The sequence below is a fragment of the Cebus imitator genome, unplaced genomic scaffold, assembly GCF_001604975.1.
Source record: "Cebus imitator isolate Cc_AM_T3 unplaced genomic scaffold, Cebus_imitator-1.0 Scaffold43, whole genome shotgun sequence".
NCBI classification, from domain to species: Eukaryota; Metazoa; Chordata; class Mammalia; order Primates; family Cebidae; genus Cebus; species Cebus imitator.
Genome location: NW_016107358.1, coordinates 2,649,716 through 2,672,027, shown reverse-complemented (window position 1 = coordinate 2,672,027; position 22,312 = coordinate 2,649,716). Strand labels below are relative to the sequence as shown.

At 35.9% G+C, this 22,312-nt stretch overlaps 1 protein-coding gene across 11 annotated transcripts in view; it reads left to right on the top strand.

Moving 5' to 3' along the window:
- ATP13A4 (ATPase 13A4) overlaps positions 1 to 22,312 on the top strand; it is a 174,324-nt gene that overhangs the window by 83,848 nt on the left and 68,164 nt on the right. For all 11 annotated transcript variants that reach the window (XR_001824590.2, XR_001824589.2, XM_037737825.1 and 8 more), the window contains 5 exons: positions 4,265 to 4,335; positions 4,424 to 4,504; positions 5,777 to 5,846; positions 7,627 to 7,761; positions 13,807 to 13,876. Coding sequence is in view for 9 of the 11 variants with exons in the window: in XM_037737825.1 (XP_037593753.1) it covers positions 4,265 to 4,335; positions 4,424 to 4,504; positions 5,777 to 5,846; positions 7,627 to 7,761; positions 13,807 to 13,876 (427 nt within the window). In the remaining 2 variants the exon portion in view is untranslated. The remainder of the gene's footprint in view (positions 1 to 4,264; positions 4,336 to 4,423; positions 4,505 to 5,776; positions 5,847 to 7,626; positions 7,762 to 13,806; positions 13,877 to 22,312) is intronic.

Below are 22,312 nucleotides of genomic sequence, written 5' to 3'. Positions count from 1 at the left end.
CCTATGTTCTCAGAGTTTTATTGCCCTGAAATTCTAGCGTCTTTAGTAGCATCAAATAAATAAGTGGACAGATAAATGAAGAAATGGCCAAGTCAACACACAGAATTGCAGGAGGGGTAGGGGCCTTGAAATGGAAAGGAGTGATATCCAGGTGTAGTATCTTCATTTACCAGCTATGGCATAGGCAGTTTGGTTAGTTACTGCCTCTCTGGTCTTGAGTCCCTTATTTACAAAATAAAAGTAATAACTCTTCTTTGCCTTTCTCAAGGCTGCTATGCACATACAATGAGAAGATGGATATTAAGGTGATTGCAATGAGCTATGCTAGTAATATGGGACAAAACTTTCATTAAAGTCAGAGGAGTGGTCATGGGCTCAGCCTTGACGACAATAACAAGATTACCAAGATGATAACCATTTAGGGCCATTTAAAGGAGGGGTCCCCAACCCCTGGGCCACCAATTGGTACCCTGTCCATGGCCTGTTAGGAACCAGGCCACACAGCAGGAGGTAAGCTTCGGACAAGCTGGAGCATTACCGCCTGAGTTCTGCCTCCTGTCAGGTCAGCAGCAGCATTAGATTCTCATAGGAGTGAAATCCCTAATGTTGTGAACTGTGCATGTGAGGAATCTAGGTTAGAGCTCTCCTTATGAGAATCTAACTAATGCCTGATGGTCTGAAACCATCACTCCATCCCCAACATTCGTGGAAAAATTGTCTTCCACAAAACTGGTCTCTGGTGCCAAAAAGGTTGGAGATCGCTGGTTTAAAGGAAGTCTGAAGACTACAGCAAAGAACCATGTCAGGTTTGGGAACATAGGCTAAGAGGAGATGCTAAGGACCATCTTATAGAATTGCGTGCAGAGCTAACACCCAGTGCTTAACCTGTTGAACAGGATGCTCTTATAACATGTTCTAACAAGAAATTACAAGCAGAAAGCCCAGGGAGAGGAAATCTTCCTGATTCATGGGCAGAAAGATGAAATTCACCCCACAGCAGATATTCAGTTTCCTAATTGCTGTTTCCTGGTCTGAATTTCCAGGAAATGGGCAAATAAACCTCATCTCTTGCAAATATTGTGCTTAACATCCTCTTACCAGTTTCCAGAGACTCTGAGAGTGATGGGGAAAGCAGAAAAACTCCTGGCAGAGATATTTTCTCCTGGGGGAATCTCAAATATGCTTAAAAGGTCCAGGATGAAGCCATTCTTCTCACTCTGTGAGAAGAATGGCTTAAGAGATTGTCAGAAGATAATGGAATTTTCTATTTTTTGGCCTGAGGTAAAACTTATCAGTAACCTCTTTATTTCTCATTATTGCTGCTTTCATCTACAGATGTTTCATGTCTATTATGTTTTATACATTTTTCAACCTTAGTCTGTGGTTTCTGCCTCTTGATAACAGATTCTCTAACCACAATATGTGCTTTAAAATTTTTCTAACACAGATTTTTGTATTTCTATAACTAATAAGTAGGCAATCATCACTTTCTAAAGCTTGAATCCTGAAGTCAAGGGATTTTCAAATTTTCTTTTGGGACTAGCTTGAATATGATATCCTTCAAGAGACTGAATTTTGGAGCCAGATGGGCTGGAGTTCAAATTCCTGGCAAGTTACTCAATCAAAATGAACTTCAGGTACAAAGTGAAGAGGAAAATAATATCCGCCCTATCACAGGATGATGGATGAAACATAATGTGTGAAAAGTCCTAACATGCTCAATAAATAGTAGCTGTGATTACAATCCTGCTCTGTTTGCAAAACTGCAGAGAATACTGAAGAGAAAAGTAAATTGTGAATCAAGATGCTTGAGATTCCAACATGTGTCATAATGGCTAACACACCCTAGAGCCTGTCACTTAAAAATATTTCCTTTGGGTTCTCATTGTACAACACCCGCCTATGAGTGAGAACATGTGGTGTTTGATCTTCTGCTCTTGTGTCAGTTTGCTGAGAATGATGGTTTCCAGGTTCATCCATGTCCTTACAAAGGACACGAACTCATTGTTTTTGATGGCTGCATAATATTCCATGGTGTATATGTGCCACATTTTCCCTGTCCAGTCTATCATCGATGGGCATTTGGGTGGGTTTCAGGTCTTTGCTATTGTAAACAGTGCTGCAATGAACATTCGTGTGCACGTGTCCTTATAGTAGAACGATTTATAATCCTTTGGATATATACCCAATAATGGGATTGCTGGGTCAAATGGAATTTCTATTTCTAGGTCCTTGAAGAATCGCCGAGGGGAGCACTACACACTGGGGTCTGTTGGGGGGAAATAGGGGAGGGACAGTGGGGGGTGGGTAGTTGGGGAGAGATAGCACGGGGAGAAATGCCAAATATGGGTGATGGGGAGGAAGGCAGCAAATCATGCTGCCACGTGTGTACCTATGCAACAATCTTGCATGTCCTTCACATGTACCCCAAAACCTAAAATGCAGTAAAATAAATTTAAAAAAATATTTCCTTTGCAAATTGTGAAATCTGCAAATTAGTGAGAGATTTTATGTCATTCTCATGGCCAATTTCACTCTCAATTGGAAATAAGATATACTTTTAAAAGCATTATGTTTCAACCAACCTTACTGAGATAAATCCATTCTGTAAAATAAAAGACAGCATTTTACACCCTACTTGGTAACTTTGAATGTCTGTCTGTCTCTGTGTGTGTGTGTGTGTGTGCACATCAGTACATGTACATACACCTATTGCTTAGGGTTAGCATTCATTTTTAGTAGCCTAGATCTTGGAGCTTAGGGATTTAAACTGCGTTTAATTGATAGATAATAACTTGTTACTGACATTTTGTTAATTATTTTTTAGTTGTTTTGTAGATCCTTTCTTCCTCTCTTCCTCCTATCTAACTATAACTTTGTATCATCAACCAACTTTCCCCATCCCATTATCCCCATCCCATTCCTTCCTTTGTATTTAAGTGATTTATTCTAGTAGTATGTTTTGATTCCTTGCTTTTTATTTTTAGTATCAGTGTCTCTTCTATAGGTTACTCTGCAAATCTATTGTCTGTGAGATAACATCCCAAATGCCTCATTCTAGCTTTTGAGGCTGCTCATACTGAAGCAGCTACGTTGTCTGGGGTAAATACCCCGGGTTCATCGTCTTGTGCCAAGAAAATTTAGGACACGGACACACATGAGGAGTTTAGGAACAGAGGTTTAATGGGCAAAAGAGAAAGAAAGAAAAAAAGAAAAAGGAAAGCAGCTCTCTCTCTAATGAGAGAGAGGACTTCTGTTAGGAAAGACCTGCCATCAGGGATGTGCCAAATTATATAGTCCAGCTTGAGGAAGAGATGTCTGATTTACATAGGGCTCATAGGTTGGTTCCATCAGGTATGACATTTACATAGCACGTGGGGATGCTGGCTGCCTCACCCTTATCTTATTATGCAAATGAACTTTCCCTTTGGCTGCTGCCATCCTGTCTATTCCTTACTGTAGATGTGGCTAGCAGAGAAGGGAATCTGGAGTCGCCCTTTTGAACATGATTTTGAGCATCTATGTCTGAAGCTCAATTTTAGAGGCTGCTCTTTGTTAGAAAGGAAAATGATTAGGGGCTGCTTTTCATTAAAGGGAAAACCTTACTGAGGACCTCTTTACCCTCATTATCTGCCTAAGTAATTTCTTCTTAACTCCTCTATCAATACTTTGGTTTCGTTTTATCTTTCTAGCTTCATTCTTCATTCTACAAATGGGCATGCTCACTTGCCTTCTTCCCCCAAACTAACTTGAGAACAATCTCTTTAAAATAGTTTCTTTTTTTTCTCATTTGAGTAAAAGTCTCTCAATCCTTCAACACTGTAGCTCATACATTATGTCCTTCCTGTTGCCTTCCATCATCTTAATCTCTCTTTGTGTCTACAGCGTTTCAAGACGGTATTTTTTATTTTATTACATTTTTATTTTTTTTGACATGTACATATTGGACTGTATGTCTTTTTTCTTGGAATTTTCTTCCTTCTTAGTTTATAAAGTAGTAGAATGCAGAGACTAAGTTTTATTCATGTATTTTTTTTTTCTGTATAGTAGGTCCATGATACATGTTGATTGAATGATGACTTCTAATAAAGAATGCCATTTGTATGATAGAAAAGCAAAAGATAATTTAGAAAAGGATAAAATCTTAAATAAGTATGTTAGAGTTTTATCTTTGCTTTTTAAACAAATGCTTCTTTAGCCACTGAGTTGCTATTTATTCTCCGATCCTCAAACTAGAGGCTTTCTTAGTACTTTTCTTTTGCAGGTGAGATGCATAAAAGTGCAGAAAATAAGATATGTTTGGAACTACTTAGAAGGACAGTTCCAGAAAATTGGGTAAGTTGTTTTAGCAAGTACAAAGAAGAAAAATGTTATCTCAAAAGTATTATTGCTAAATGTGTTCTTTTCATTATTATTGTTTTAGCTCTTTGGAAGACTGGCTCAGTTCTGCCAAGATACATCAAAAATTTGGAACAGGCTTAACAAGAGAAGAACAAGATATTAGGTACCATGCATATTATTGCCTATAGTAGTTCAAAAGGATTATTATCAGTTAGCCAAATAGATCAGTAAATAGTTATGTTAATGGATTAATATCAGAAAATATTGTAATGTCACCGGGCTGGAGTGCAGTGGCGCTATCTGGGCTCACTGCAACCTCTGCCTTCTGGGTTCAAGGTTCAAGCAATTCTCTTGCCTCAGCCTCCTGAGTAACTGGGATTATAGGCATGTGCCACCATGCCCAGCTTTTTTTTGTTCCTGTATTTTTAGTAGAGACAGGGTTTCACCATGTTGGCCAAGATGATCTTGATCTCCTGACCTCGTGATCTGCCCACCTTGGCCTCCCAAAGTGCTGGAATTACAGGCATGAGCTACTGTGCCCAGCCAAGAAGGACTCTTTAAAGGCCTTGCTGTTCTGTTTCTATGATTCACGTGCTTCCTCCTTCCCCATTTCTAGTACTTTGAAGAGCTGTAGACCCTAGCAGAATCAGTATCACCTGAAAGCTTGTTAGAACTGCAGTATCTCAGACCACTTTTCATCTCATTGAATCTGAATCTTCATTTTAGCAATATCACCAAGTGAGCTATATAAGTTTGAGAAGCACTGCTCATGTATTTGACCAAGCGATTTAATCTGAGCATCGAGGTAGAAGACGCAGAAAAAGCAGTTAATGTTTTCAACAGTAACATAACTCATAAAATGCCTGTTCTCTGCATAATCAGGGAAACACATCTCTGGGTTTTAGAGACACTGAATTAAAAAGCTGAATAATTATGTGTGTAGAACTATTTTTGACATCACAGAACCTTTTCACTCACATTAAAATACATTCTGAAACTTCCCAGAACTTCTAAATAGGGGTAGGAAAGCAGGAAAAGCATTTCTTTATAAATGAAGGTATTTTCTCTTAACTACCCCGCTGTATAGTAATAAAACTGGAATTGAGGAGAGGCAGAGTTGGGAATATGCCAACTTTGAAACTACTTGAATAAGACAATATGTAATATTAAATACCCAAATTACTATTTAGAAAAATATTTAGAACTTGGGAAGAGTATAGTTCTAGAAGCAATATGGTCATGTTTATTGTTTTTTCACCTGGGAACCCTTCCCTCCCATTATTTTGAGAAGGATGGGAATGGTATGTAACAAGGAGGCTTATGTTGGTCCCACAAGTGAGAAAGTGACCATGGAATAGACCTTTTTCTGAATAGATGAGGAGTGAGTTTAATTTTTATTATTTGTGACTGATTGATCTGCAATTTATTACTACAGGAGGTTAATATGTGGGCCTAATACTATCGATGTTGAAGTCACACCAATTTGGAAACTGCTCATCAAGGAGGTAATTTCTCTAGTATTTTCTCTTGGTGTTGGATAGAAAATAATGAAGTTTGGCTCTAGCGAAACAGAAGTACTGCTTGTTAATAAGTAGTTATAATATAGAAGGTACTTTGAAAGTATGTCAAGTATATTTTCTTTATATCTCTTGCTTATTCTTTTTCTTCCAGTGGCTATTTTGCACATTGCCTTATGTAATATAGGGTGTGAAACTCATTGTACTTATTTACCATTTAATGACTGCATGAATGCAATGTTTTTTTTTTTTTCTTTTTTAATACTATGCTGCTTAGCTTGTTTTAACTTGGTGAAACTCAAATATATTTTTTTAAGCCAATCCTTTTGTTAGGTAGTAGATGCAATTTCCTTGGTGCCAAAAATTGTAGGAAGAAAAAAAATTTATTTATTCAGCCTTATTAGTACTGTTGATCTCAAGGTATAAGATGAAATTTTTCTCTTGGACTCTGTCACTGGGCTCCTCATTTTTTCATTATAGTGATTCTTATCAAACCATAGCCCTTTAGCTGTACTCTGGTTTCCCTGTGCTCTATCTCCACTCCTCCTTGCCTTAAAAAAAGCTTACTAAACTTAAGGTACTTTAAAAATATTTCCAGCAAGCTGTCAAGCATGAAAGAGAGCAAAACAAACCAATAGGGAACATTTCTGTGTTCTGCCTCTCTAACCAGCAGAAAGGATTACCATTCCTGTATTAGACAGAGAGAAACTAACTAGAGGGAATTTAAGTTAAGGCACAACATGTTTTTGACCAAAGCAGAATTCCAGCTGCTGAAGTTAACAGCCACACTCTCCCACAGTGTTCTAGATGCTCGATTATAGCTTACTGCTTTCAGCACAGCCCTCTACTTAGGAGAACATGCAGTCTTCAACTCACCCATTAATCTAAGGTTCTTTAAAGGCTTCAAACATGGCAGGTGTTGTATCATAGAGAACAAGAGATTAAAAAGTATTTTAACTTTGTAGACCTGAACTAATACTTCACCTTTCTGAAGGCCAGTAAGTGTAAGCAGGAGATGACAACATCTACTTTAAAAATAACTATTTTGATGGTCAACATGTCAATACATGAGACACTACTTTGTAAATTATAAAGTGCGACAATGATTAAAAGTAAGTGTTCTGGGGGGCCAGGTGTGGTGGCTCATGCCTGTAATCCCAGCACTTTGGGAGCCTGAGGTGGGCAGACCACAAAGTCAAGAGATTGAGACCATCCTGGCCAAAATGGTGAAACCCTGTCTCTACTAAGTGTACAAAAATTAGCTGGGCATGGTAGCATGCGCCTGTAGTTCCAGCTACTCGGAAGGCTGAGGCAAGAGAATGGCTTGAACCTGGGAGGCAAAGTTTGCAGTGAGCCAACATCATGCCACTGCACTCCAGCCTGGTGACAGATCGAGACTCCATCTTAAAAAAAAAAAAGTAAGTGCTCTGGTGTCATATTGACTGGGTTTAAGTCTTGGGTCTGTGGCAATCATAGTCACATGACTTTGGACATGTTTCTCAAGATCTAAGGTTGAGTTTCTTTATCATTACAATGGAGATAAGTAACAACTTCTGGTTAATAAATTAACTGTGGGAATTAAATGAGAAAATTCAAGTACAGTTGCTTAGAACAGTGTCTGGCACATGTCAATAGCTGAATAAATATAATAAGAATATTGTGTGGGATGATGTATGTCATGAAGATGATTATGAAAACAAGTAAATAAAGAGCTAAGTGTGAAGCCTAAAAATCTCTCTTGTCTTCCTGTTTTTATGTCTGTTAACAGGTTTTAAATCCATTTTATATATTTCAACTATTCAGTGTCTGTCTGTGGTTTAGTGAAGACTATAAGGAATATGCTTTTGCCATCATAATCATGTCCATCATTTCCATAGCTTTGACAGTATATGATCTCAGACAGGTGAGTTTTTCTATTAATTCTATGGTCTCAGCAAGGGAGGGATAGTGACTTTATTAAAAATTTGTGAGAAAGGAGAATCAGGAAATAGTCACTTTCTACTCCATAGTAATTGAGACCAAGTTCGTAAGTAACTAGTACAGTAACCAGTGTTCAACAATTTAGTCCGTTCCCTTTCCTCCCGTTCTAATCCTTAACCTTTCAAGTTGTTTTTCCTTCTCTCTTTAGTTTACTCCAGACTAATTAGCCAGAACAACATGCAAAGGTTTGTGAATTGTGAATATGTGAAAAAATGTATGTAGAGAATTCTGATGGGACTTGAAGGTGGTGGAAGAGAGATGGAAAGTGGAGGAGTTTGTTTAATGTGAACTCCTGTGCCATTTACGTTGGTGCTCATTCGTCAAGGCCCCAATTCAACTCCTGGATTCTTTATGCCTACACCAGGTTTCTAGATACTGTTGGAAAAAAATTACATAGGACAGATTGGTTGGTTGCACTATAAATCCTTGAATGCCAACCTCATCTGGACAGACCTTCTGTTCATCTCTATTCAAGGTGCTCTATCATTCTCTGAAATTAAGGTTTCAAACCATCTCTGTTTTTTGGTGTCTGAGATGCACATCTTCTCATATTCCACTTTTCCTTTAATTCAGCAGATATAACTTATTTCACAAAGAAGATAGAAGCCATAAGACAGGAAATTGCCCAACTACTCCCCACTTTCCAAGTGCCAAATGACTTATTTCTGCAGCCTCCTCCTGCCCTGACCTCCCATTCCAGTGGAGGAAGTGTCCTCTGCCTGTGCCTGAGAGGCCATCCTTTCCCACCTTCTTGGGGTGCTTATGTAGTCCATGAATGACTCCTGTCTTCCCTCTCAAGAGACTTCCCATCAGCATTTAACATTTTTAAGTTTCCCCAACTTAAAAACAAAACTCAAACAAACAAAATGATTTCTTCTCTTGACCATGCTTCTGGATCCAGCTACTATATCACTCTTTCTCCATTTACATTAACACTTCTAGAGTCTTTGTGTCTGTCACCCTTACTTACTCATCTTCCTCTTACTTTTCACTCATGCCGACATGCCTTCCTCCCTCGTGACTCCATTCGAATATATCTTGTTAAGGTTGCCACTATGATCCCAAAGCCCAAAGATCACTTTAAAATTTAAAAAGTCTTTTTAAAAATTAGCTGCTTTCTTTCCTTAATAGAAGGGGCAATATGTGGCTATGATAAAAATAAAACCCAAACAGAACAAAAGAGTGTGAATAAAAATTAAGGATCCCTCTTCTTGGGAAAGCTTCCCAGTGTTCAGATCCTCTTTCAAGATGCATCCATTAGGACCATAGTTTCTGTATACTTTTAGCAATATTAAATGCGTATGCATTAATTTGACAGAATGAATATATACCATGTACACTGTTCTGCCCTTGAATTTTTACCTATTCTATTCTAAATATCTTTCTGCATCTGCAACAAATACATTTTCTCTAGATGTACCATAATTTTTAGCCAGTCCAATGTTGATACATATTTGATTATTGCTAGTCTTTTGCTACTAAAACAATGCTGCAAGAGCATCCTTGCACATATATCGTTTCATACATCTACATATAGGTATACATATGCACACATATTACATATGTCTATAACAAGTACATATGCTTATAAATATCTGTATTGATATAGAGATAGAAAATTTCTGCATTTGAAATTAATTAGTCATAAGCTAGTACGCTATTTTAATGCAGGTTGTCAGAATGCCTCTTAAAAAAGTAATAATGGCCAGGTGTAGTGGCTCACACCTGTAATCCCAGGACTCTGGGAGGCCGAAGTGAAAGGATAGCTTGGACCCAGGAGTTCGAGACTAGTCTAAGCAACGTAGTGAGACCACATCTCTCTACGTGTAAAAAAGCAATACCAATTTACATTCCTTACAACAGTATATAAGTGTTTTTCTTATCTTTGCCAATATGAATGAAAATAGAATTCAATAATTTTAATTGCATGTTTTCCATTATGAGTTGAGCATTTCTTCACACTTTAAGCCATTTGTATTTCTTTTACTGTGAGCTCTTTGTGTCCTTTATTAATTTTTATTGGGCTCTTGGTGTTTTGCTTGCTAATGTTGTGGTCCCCCTGCAGTGGATATACATATATTTTTCCCAGTACAGATTTCGCTAAACCTCTCAGTTGGATTTGACAGTTAACTGCTCTATTCTTTCTGAAGTGCTGTTTTCCTTGGCATCAGTGACAACACACTCTCCGTCCTCTCCAGTTGCTCTTTTCCATTCTTTTTTGATAGCTTATCCTCCTCTATCTGGCTTTTAAAAAAATGAGTGTTTCAAAGTCAAAACAACGTGAAAATGCATGTAATGTAAAGGCTCCGTTTTTCTCTCCCACTCCACTTGGCCAACTGCTCTCATTAGTATCTTGTGTAATCTTCCAAAAAAGTTTTTGGGAAAACGAAGCGAATACAAGTATACAAATTTTCTTTTTTTCTTATGTAAGTGGTCGCATAGTTACATTATTTTCTAACTGTGTAAAAAATTACTATTGATATGTCTTGAGGATCTTTTCATGTAAGTACATAAAGGATTCTTCATCATTTTTATAGCAGTACATGCCATGACTTCTAAAGGCATATGCTAATTCAAATTTGTACATATATCTCAAATCCAGATATCTCTTTTCAGTTCCAGACTCATAGTGTCAAAAACCTGATATCCCCACTTTAATATCAAAAATTATCATAAATTCAGCACTTTGAACATAAAACTCAAGAACTCTTCTCCTCAAATCTGCAGTTAGGTTTATCTGATTTGGTAACAGATGCTATTGACCATTCTGTGGCACAAGCCAGAAATCTAGTTGCCTAGCTTGAAGCTTTCTTTCTTCGTCCCCTTCAATTACACAGAAGGTCCTTTGATTTTTCCCTCCTAAATATCCCTTGCATCATTCACTTTTCTCCACCCTACCACTATCATGGTTCACGTTACCATCATTTTCTACCTTGCAGTCACCTCCCATCTGGCCTCCATACATCATTCTTGCAGAACATGATGATTTACATGCTTTTATCACTAAAATGCTTCAAAATATTTCTATTGCTCTTACAATCAACTTCTAAATCTCTTGACAGACTTTAAAGCTTTACCTTGAGGTTCTCAAACATTTTAGTTTCTAGAACTCTTTAAACTCTTAGAAATCACTGAGGACCTCTAAGAGATTTTTATCTTGTAGGTTATACCTATTGATATTTAGTAAATTAAGAATTAAAACTCAGAATCATAAAATATTTATTAATTAATTTAAAATAATAGTAATATAACATTTATATATAAATATATAAAGACAACTATTTTCTGAAATAAAAATAATTTAACGAGAATGGCATTATTTTACATTTTTACAAATCTCTTTTATATCTGGTTTAATAGAAGACAATTTAATTTAATTTTTTTTTTTTTGTCTTATAAGCAACAAAATTTATTTCTTAAAGTTATGGAGACTGGAAAGTTCAAGGTCAAGACACCAGCAGATTCAGTGTCTGGAGAGGGCTCTCTTCTTGGTTCAGGGATGGCACCTTCTTATTGCATCCTCATATAGTGAGAGAGACAAGGAGTCCCTCTTGGCCTCTTTTATGAGGGCACTAAAATTATTCATGACCTAATCATCTTCCCAAGGCCCATCCCCCTAATATCATCAACTCAGGAGTTAGGATTTCGACGTATGAATTTTGGCTCACATTCAGACCACAGCAGTCTTTTTAAAAAATTGTATGTCTTATAAATTTGTTTAAGTTCTTTGTAGATTCTGGTTATTAGCCCTTTGTCATATGGGTAGATTGCAAAAATTTTTTCCCATTCTGTTGGTTTCTGGTTCACTCTAATGATAGTTTCTTTTGCTGTGCAGAAGCTCTTAAGTTTAATTAGATCCCATTCTCAGCAAGCTAACACAAGAACAAAAAACCAAACACCGCATGTTCTCACTCATAAGTGGGGTGTTGAACAGTGAGAACACGTGGACACAGGGAGGGAAACATCACACACTGGCGCCTGTCGGGGGGTAGGGGGATTACGGGAGGGTTAGCAGGAGGTGGTGGGATTGGGGAGGGATAACATTAGGAGAAATACCTAATGTAGATGACAGGGGATGGATGCAGGAAACCACCTTGGCATATGTATACCTGTGTAACAAACCTGCACTTTCTGCACATGTACCCTACAACTTAAAGTATAATAATAAAACAAGAAAAAAATTATATATCAATTGATTTTAATACTTTGATAATTGTATTTCTTTGTTATTTCTGACAATTGGATTTTCATAACTGCTTCTGCATTTAGTCTATTGTGATATTAAATACCACTCAGCCTCTGGGCATCTCCACTGTACAGTTGTATGAGAAGAAGATTCTAAAAGGCAGTTAACATCTTAGTGCTATTATGAAAAAAGTATGCTTTCTCAGCCCCTGTGGGACATTCCTGAAAACCTCCAGGAATCCTCAGGCCACTCTCTAAGGACTGCTGTTCCACCTGTATGTGTAACTGCTGCTTTTACTTGCTTTTCCTGCCTTAATTCACCCTCCATCACCCTCCTCCTGCCTTAATTCCATCTCCCTTGCTTTCTGCCCTCCAGATGCACTAGCCTTTTTGTTTCCTGAAACATACTCTTTTTTTCTAACCTCAGAACATTTCGACATGTCACCTGGAATTGTCCATTTTTTTAAATCTCTATGATTTGCCCCTACCCCTTGATTAAATCACTCTTACTCAGATCTTAGGTTCAATGTCTCTTCTTCAGGGGAGATTTCTCCTGATTGATTCCCTTTGCTATATATGATCCAAAAGTACTTTACTTTTTCTTCTTATTTCTGATTGTCATTATATATTTACATATGCAATTATTTGATTAAACCTATTTTTCTCGGCAGGTTTAAACTTCTTGGTATCTTAATATATCTTAACCATATCTCTTTTGTTCATTTTATTTAAATTTTGTTTAAATTTCTTGGTGTCTTAACATATCTTAACCGTATCTCTTTTGTTCATTTTATTTAAATTTTGTTTAAATTTCTTGGTGTCTTAACATATCTTAACCGTATCTCTTTTGTTCATTTTATTTAAATTTTGTTTAAATTTCTTGGTGTCTTAACATATCTTAACCGTATCTCTTTTGTTCATTTTATTTAAATTTTGTTTAAATTTCTTGGTGTCTTAACATATCTTAGCCGTATCTCTTTTGTTCATTGTATTCCTGAAATATTAAAATTTGATCAATAAATGTTTGTTGATAAATGCACACATGAATAAAAGAATTAGTTACTCAAAAGCAGAACACCCTGTCTTTTTGACATTGGCTTATTCTGTTAATAATTTTTAGAACATATTTGTCATATTTGCAAATAATTTGAAGCTAGGGAATTTAGAAAGTATCTTAAATGACAAAATCGGGATGAAAAAATGAACCCACTAAATGATTGGGACTTTCAACCCCCAGAATCAAGTAGGAGGTCTTTCACACAATGGTTTCGCAATAATGTGGAATCAAAGATAATTGTGTCTTTGTTTGTTTCTGTTATTGATTCAGTCTCAATATTCTGTATATTTCATGTATTAGAACAACAAATATCATGAGGAAGTAGCAGGAACCACCTAACTCCTTATAAAGTTATAGATTAGGAACTTTGATGTGAGATTGCTGAAAGCTGAAACAATGCTTAGTTCCTTGAGCTATTTAGGTATAAGCACATATCTTGAATAATACTTGTTTTTGATGTTACTTATCTAAAGAACTAAGCACAACTTTGTGGTTTTCAAAACTCTTCTGAGTGGAAAGAGCATGCTAGGAAATTCCTTTCTGCTGAAGAAAACATACTTATTGCTGGGTGAAGAGCACTGGGAGTTGGATGCTTTTTCAATTAAGTAATGAGCTACTCAGTCCTTTGCTTTTAGCCAGTACAATCCATTTAACTGGCAATAAGACGGTGCTCCATAAACCTATGCTCAAATAGATAAGACTTTTCCATTTTCCCTTCTTTTTCAGCAATCTGTAAAACTCCACCATCTAGTGGAGTCACATAATAGCATTACAGTCTCTGTATGTGGGAGAAAAGGTAAGTTCCATTATTTTAGATCTATGTGCTATTTATATGAAATCAGAAAAGAATTTAAATTTGTATTTCTGATTGCTCCTATTATTCCCATCTTCATATTCATTTTTCCTTAGGCATTTGCTCAAAGGGATGAGGAACTTAAATTTTTTTTTTTACCTTAAAAACTACTTTATTGGGGTAGAATTAACATTTGTTAAACTTAACATATTCATGGTGTACAATTTGATAAGTTTGGCATATGTTATACTCCCATGAAACTATCATAATCATCAAGATATTGACCATTAATCACTCCCAAAAGTTTCCTTGCACCTGTTTTTAGTTTTTTTCTCTTCCCTTTCCTTCCCTCCCTGCCATCCCTCAGGCAATCATTTATGAGCTTTCTGTCACTGTAGATTCATTTCCAGGCTCAATATTTTATGTAAATGGTATTTTACAGTACGCATTCTTTGGGTCTTTTATAACGTATTTTTGGTTAATTTTGGGGGGATCAAAGTTCATAGTTATTTTGGGATTTATCCATTTTATTAAGGGTATCAATCATATTCCTTTTATTTCTGAGGCTATCTCATTTTGTGGATATACTAGTTTGTTCATCTGTTCACCTGTTGATGCATATTTGGGTTTCAGTCTTTGGCTAGTCCAAGCAATGGTGCTGTGATCATTTAGGTACAAGCTGTATATAGACATACTGTTTCATTTCTTATGGGAAAATACCTAGTTATGGAACAGCTGGGGCATGTACTTGACAGATATGTAACATTTTAAGAAACTGTCAATCTTTTGTCCAAAGTGGTGGCACGTTTTGTGTCAGCAGTGTAAGAGAGTTCTAGGCTCTCCACACTCCTGACAATACTTGGTATGGTCAGTCATTTTAATTTTGGTCACTTTAGTGTATGGTAGTATCTCATCACTGTTTTAATTTGCATTTCCCTAATGACTAATGGCATTGAACATCTTTTCAAATGCTTATTTGCCACTCGTATGTCTTTTTTGATGAAGCATTTGTTCAAATCTATTGTTTATTAGATTATTTTTATTATTAAAATTGAGAGTTTATTCTATATTATGGTTACATGTCCTTTATCAGATAAATGATTTGGAAATATTTTCTCTCAGTCTATGACTGACTTTCCCACTCTCTTTACAGTGTTTTTCAAAGAGCAGATATTTTTACTTTTGTTAAAGTCCAGTTTATCAATGTTTTCTTTGGTGGATCATGCTTTTGATGTCTTTTTTAAGATATATTTGTCAAGGTCACCATGATTTTCTGTATTGTCTTTTAAAGTTTTAGGTTTTATGTGTAGCTCTATATTGCCTTTTGAATTTTTTTTTAATTTAGGCTCATTTTGCAAAAAAGATATCCAAATGTTCCAATACCATTTGTTGAAAAGACTATCTTTTCTCCACTGAATTGACTTTTCACCTTTTGTCAAAAATCAGTTGTTCACATATGTATGGATCTATTTCTTGATTCCCTATCCAATTTTATTGACCTATTTCCTTTTTAAATATGTAAATACCACACAATGTTGCTTTATAATAAGTCTTGAAATAGTGTAATGTTAGTACTCCAGCGTTGCCCTTCCTTTCTCCTTTCTTTCTTTTTTTTGAGACAGAGTCTGGCTCTGTCGCCCAGGCTGTAGTGCAGTGGCATGTTGTTGGCTCACTGCAATGTCTGCCTCCTGGGTTCAAGCGATTCTCTGGCCTCAGTCTCCTGCGTAGCTGGGATTACAGTCGCACACCACCATGCCCAGCTAATTTTTGTATTTTTAGTAGAGACAGGGTTTTACCATGTTGGTCAGGCTGGTCTCAAACTCCCAACCCAATGATCCACCCGCCTCAGCCTCCCAAAGTGCTGGGATTACAGGCGTGAGCCATTGTTCCTGGCCTGGTCTTCTTTTTCAGAGTTATTTTGACAGTATTGAGCCTTTTGGGTTTCTGTGTGACTTTTGAACTCAGTCTATCAATTTCTTTTAAAAATGCTGGGATTTCCTTAGAATTACAACTATGTATAGCAATATAGACTTAAATTTGTAAATCTTTAGAAGCTCATTTAAAAATCTCTTAAAATTTCTCATTCAATATTAATATGAAATGTACAATAACATAAACAATTTTCACAAATAAGATTCAAAGATACCAATGTTTTATGAGATATTTTCCATAACCTGGGGTTGCTTCCTTAGAGTATTCCTAGGATGCCTACTGATCTGTCTATTAAAGTCATACAGTGGAAACAAATGTCCATTTTCTTTGCCAAGAACGTACCATAGATGAATATTAAAAACAGTTCTGCAAGCCAAACTTCTCATCTGTGCACACTTAAAATGTAGCTCTTTCTTTAAAAATAATAATTTGTAATACATTCTGAAAAACACAAACATGCTGTACACCTGGCTGGGTTACCAGTGTTTAGCCCTAAGTGCAGTGATACCGGCTATGTAATTACTGAAACTGAAACTGATAAGTATATTCTAAGTTGTGGAAATACGTATGTGTTTTTGTATTAGTAACTCTTTTTGGCGTCTATTTCAGGCTTGTTTATAATGTACACATGTAGAATATGAAGTTCAAAATACATTCTAGTGATATAATCAAACAAAGGAAATAAAATATTTTTAAGGGAATATAATTTTTTTTCTGGTTAAACATGTATTTATTTATTTATTTAGGTATATGAATAATTTCTTTAGTGGTGATTTCTGAGATTTCGGTGTACCCATCACCTGAGCAGCGTGCACTATACTCAGTGTGTAGTCTTTTATCCTTCAATCTCCTCCCACCCTTTCCCCTGAATCCCCAAAGTGCATTGTATCATTCCTAGGCCTTTGTGTCCTCAGAGTTTAGTTCTCACTTATGAGTGAGAACATACAATGTTTGGTGTTCCATTCCTGAGTTATTTCACTTAGAATAATAGTCTCCAATTCCATCTAGGTTGCTGCAAATGCCATTATTTCATATTTTATGGCTGAATAGTATTCCATGTTACATATGTGCCACATTTTCTTTATCCATTTATTGATTGATGTGCATTTGGGCTGCTTCCATATTTTTGCAATTGCAAATTATGCTGCTATAGACATGCAGGTTTAAGTGTCTTTTTCATGTAGTGACTTCTTTTCCTCTGGGTAGATACCCAGGAGTGGGATTGCTGGATCAAATGGTAAATATACTTTTCATCATTCAAGGAATCTCCATACTGTTTTCCATAGTGTTTGTACTAGTATTCCCACCAACAGCATAAAAGTATTGCCTTTTCACCACCTCCTTGTGAACATCTATTATTTTCTGATTTTTTGATTATGGCCATTCTTGCAGGAGTAAGGTGATACCACATTGTGGGTTTGATTTTCATTTCCCTGATCATTAGTGATGTTGAGCACTTTTTCATATGTCTCTTGACCCTTGGTATATCTTCTTTCAAGAATTGTCTATGCATGTTCTTAGCCCAATTTTTGGATGACATTGTTTTTTTCCTTGCTGATTTGTTTGAGTTCCTCATAGATTCTGGATATTAGTCCTTCAACAAAAGTATAGATTGCGAAGAATTTTTTCCTACTCTATGGGTTTTCTGTTTATTCTGCTGTTCTTGTGCTGTGCAGAAGCTTTTTAATTTAATTAAGTACCATCTATTTATCTTTTTTTTTTTTTTTTTNTTGGCATTTGCTTTTGGGTTCTTGGTTATGAAGTCTTTGGCTAAGCCACTGTCTAGAAGGATTTTTCCAATGTTATCTTCTAGAATTTTTATGGTTTCAAGTCTTAGATTTAAGTCTTTGATCCATCTTGAATTGATTTTTGTATAAGGTGAGAGATGAGGATCCATTTTAATTCTCCTACATGTGGCTTGCCAATTATCCCATCACCATTTGTTGAATAACGTGACCTTTCCCCACGTGATGTTTTTGTTTGCTTTGTCAAAGATCAGTTGGCTGTAAGTATTTGGATTTATTTCTGAGTTCTCTGTTGTGTTCCATTGGTCTATATGCCCATTTTTTATACTAGTACCATGGCGTTTTGTTGACTGGCCTTATAGTATAGTTTGAAATTGGATAATGTGATGCCTCCAGATTTGTTCTTTTTTCTTAGCCTTGCTTTGGCTATGCGGGCTCTTTTTTGGTTCCATATGAATTTTAGGATTATTTTTTCTAGTTCTGTGAAGAATGATCGTGGTATTTTCATGGAAATTTATAGAATGATTTTGGCAGTATGGTCATTTTTACAATATTGATTCTACCCCTCCATGAGCATGAGAGCTATTTCCATTTGTTTGTATCATCTATGATTTCTTTCAGCAGTGTTTCATAGTTTTCCTTATAAAGGTCTTTCACTCTTTGCTTAGGCGTATTTCTATGTATTTCATTGTATTTTGCAGCTATTATAAAAGGCATTACATTCTTGACTTGATTCTCAGCTTGGTCACTGCTGGTGTATAGCAGAGCTATATTAATATGTGTACATTAATTTTGTATCCTGCTGAATTTTGCTGAATTCATTAACCAGTTCCAGGAGCTTTTTAGATGATTTTTAGGGTTGCCTTGGTATACTATCATATCATTCGTGAACAGCAACAGTTTGATTCCCTCTTTACTGATTCAGATTCACCTAATTTCTTTCTCTTGTCTGATTGCTCTGTCTAGAACTTCCAATACTGTATTATGTTGAATAGAAGTGGTGAAAGCAGGCATCCTTGTTTTGTTTCAGTTCTCAGGCGAAATGCTTTCAACTTTTCCCTATTCAGTATAATGTTGGCTGTGGGTTTGTCATAGATGGCTTTCATTACCTTAAGGTACGTCCCTGCTATGCTAATTTTGCTGAGGGTTTTAATCGTAGAAGGATGCTTGATTTTGTCAACTGCTTTTTCTGCATCTATTGAGATAATCATGTGATTTTATTTTTAATTTTCTTTATGTATTGCCTTTATTGACTTGTGGGTGTTAAATCATCCCTGAATTCTTGGTATGAAACCCACTTGATCATAGTGGATTATCTTTTTGATATGCTGCTGGATTCAGTTAGCTAATATTTTGTTGATGATTTTTACACCTGTGTTCATCAGGGACACTGTAGTTTTCTTTTCTTTTCTTTCTTTCTTTCTTTCTTTCCTTCTTTCTTTCTTTCTTTTTTTTTATTTTTGTCATGTTCTCTCCTTAGTGTGAAGTAGTTTGCTTCACACTAAGGAGAAACCCTCTAAAGATCTTCGTGGCTCTCCCCTGGACAGTTACCTCCCCAGCACTCTGCTCTACGAAGTCAAGCTGCCAAGATCTCCATAGACACTCATCTGTGTGTTCCGAACTCAGGAGTTATCTGGACTTGGTCTGGGTTTCCCTCCTCTGCACAGTGGCTTGGAAACTTTTTAAAGAGAGTAAGCTTGGCAAATGTAGAACACCTTTGTTTGTTTCCCATCTCTTTTGCTGTTTTATGTTCAGTGTCTAAAAACCATTGTTTTATATCTTTTATATGGTTGCTTCCAGTGGGAAGACAATTCTGGTCCTTTTTATTTTCTCTTGGTTGGAAGTGAATTTTTACCTTTTAAAAATACACTGGACATTGTTTTGTCCTTACTTTTTATGATAAAATGCTTTGAGCATATACAACAATAGAGAGAATACTATAATAAAACCTCATGTACCTGTCACCCAGATTAAATAATTACCAACTTATTGAATCTTTTTTTAAATCTGTTCTAGTAACTCCCCACCCTAGATTATTTTGGAACTATCCCAGATATCATATTTTATTTGAAAATATTTCAACATATAGCTCTGAAATATAGGGTCTTTTTAATTCTTTTATCACATCTTTTAAAACCTCATAATTTAAAAATAGTTATACAGGCAATGTTAAAATTTCCTCCGTAGAATCAAGTGCATGTGTAGACATACATGTGATACATATACAAGCACGTTTATTGCCCCTTGCTTTATTGTGCTTCAAAGATACTACATTTGTTTTAACCAAGTGAAGATTTCTGAACAATCCTGCATTGCGCAAGTCTAGCCATGCCGTTTTTCTAAAAGCATTTGCTTTCTTCATGTCTCTGCGTTACATGTTGGTAACTGGAAATACATCAAACTTTTCCTTTGTGATTATATCTGTTATGGTGATCTGTGATCAGTGATATTTGATATCACTATGATAATTGTTTTGGGGCACCATGAACCATGCTCATGTAAGATAGCAAACTTAATCAGTGTCAGATGTCCACCAACTGGCCATTCCCATGTCTCTCTCTTTCTTTCCTTGGGCCTCCCCACTCCCGGAGACCCAACAGTATTAACATTAGATTGATAAATAACCTTATGCTGGTTTCTAAGTATTCTAGCAAAAGCAGGAGTTACATGTTTCTGATTTTAAAATAAAGCTAGAAATGATTAAGTTTAGTGAGGAAGACATGTTGAAAGCCGAGATACACTGAAAGCTGGGACTCTTGTACCAGTTATCCAAGTTGTGAATGGAAAGGACAAGTGTTTGAAGGAAATTGAAAGCACTGCTCCAAAAGTGAACACACAAATGATAAAAAGTGAAGCAGCCTTATTACGGATATGGAGAAAGTTGTAATGGTCTGAACAGAAGCTCAAAGCAGTCACATTTCTGTAAGACAAAGCCTAATCCAGAGTCAGGCCCTAACTCTTTAATTCTAGGAAGGCTGCGAGAGGTAAGAAAATTACAGAAGAAAAGTCTGAGTCTAGAAGAGTTTGGCTTATGAGGTTTAAAGGAAGAAGCCATCTCCATACATAAAAATGTAAGGTAAAGCAGCAGTACCAGTTACGGTACTTATAAACCTCAATAAGAATGTTACAAGTAGTCATTTTAATGATGTTAGTCACTGTTTCTAGGTCTTTTTAGAAAACATACTTAGGAAATCGTTTTTTAAGATAAAATACATTATGAGGTCATACTGACCTCATAACTTCCAATAAAAGTTTAGAATTCATGCTCACACTGACCTCATAATTTCCAATTCAAGTTTAGAACGAAGGGCTTTTTACTTTACTTTATTCATTGTACTTGTGTTTCTCTTTTCTCTATACCAAAAGTTCTGATTTTTAATGACAGGAAGAGATTACTCTTTTGCTTTATCCCATTGTATATAATAATCTCAGAGTGACAAACCAATGCACTCAGCACTAATATAATTCCCAAAAACAATTTTAGATATTTGTAGAATTGTTTTTTCCCATTTGTGACATCCTATTAGAAATGTACAAATTATACATTTTTCAAAAATTTAGTTTTAAAGTCACTCAAAATAGTTTTCTATTGGTTATGCCAACAACTTGATAGGTTTATTTCGCTCCTTTTGCTTTAGATTTTACTGTTAGCTTTTCAAATTTATATTTGTATTATTTTGTATAGATATAGAAAATATCTACATGGTTTGAAAGTCAAATCCATAAGACAGAAGATAGTCAAGGCAGTCCGGTTCCTATCCCTCTCCTTTCTGCCTTATGTCTTCATTCTCTCTATAATCATCACTTTTGTTTGGTTTTTATTTATTCTTACATTTAAAAATATAAAAAGATTATATATAATATTCATAGCTGTATATTACACATACAAAATAGGATATATATTTATACTGCTCTTCTTTTAGATGAATAGAGGTATGTCAAGAATATTTAACCATATTTCCTGCTGTGTATAGTTTCCATATGTAACTGTGTTTCCCAGGGACTATTTAGTATATGTAGATATTCTTCATTCATCATTTCGGCTGCATGGTACTATCTTGTGTGGAGAGACCCATCGTTTATTCACTTAATCCTCTATTGAAAAAATTTTTCTCGGTTTTTTACTACTATAAATAGTGCTGTAATAAAAAGCTTTGTACAGGTACATATGTGTTTTCATATTTGCCAGTATATCTTTGATACAGATTCTGATAAGTAAAATTGCTAGGTTAAGAAATAAGTGCATATGTACTTTTGCTAGAAAAATATTGCCAAAATTTCTCTCCATAGAGATTATGCCAGTTTGCATTTGCACCAGAAATGTGTCAGTGACTGATTCCCCACAATCTTGCCAATAGAATGTGCTGGAAAATTTGTACATTTTTCTAATTATAAGGTGAGCAATGTTATCTAATACATGTCTCTTTTTTTAGAAAGTAATTTAAAACTTACAAAAAAGTTGCAAGAATAGTTTAAATAACTTTTTTTCTAGAACTATTTGAGAATAACTTGCTGACATGTAGCTCCATGATGATGACCTGAATAACCTTTAGTGTGTATTCCTTTTCTGTCTTTTCTTTCCTTCCTTCCTTCCTTCCTTCCTTCCTTCCTTCCTTCCTTCTTTTCTTTCTTTCTTTCTTTCTTTCTCTTTCCTATCAATACAGACTTGTTCTGTTGCCCAGGGTGCAATGATGCAATCATAGCTCACTGCAGCCTCGACCTCCTGGGCTCATGTCATCCTCCTGTCTCAGCTTCCAGTGTG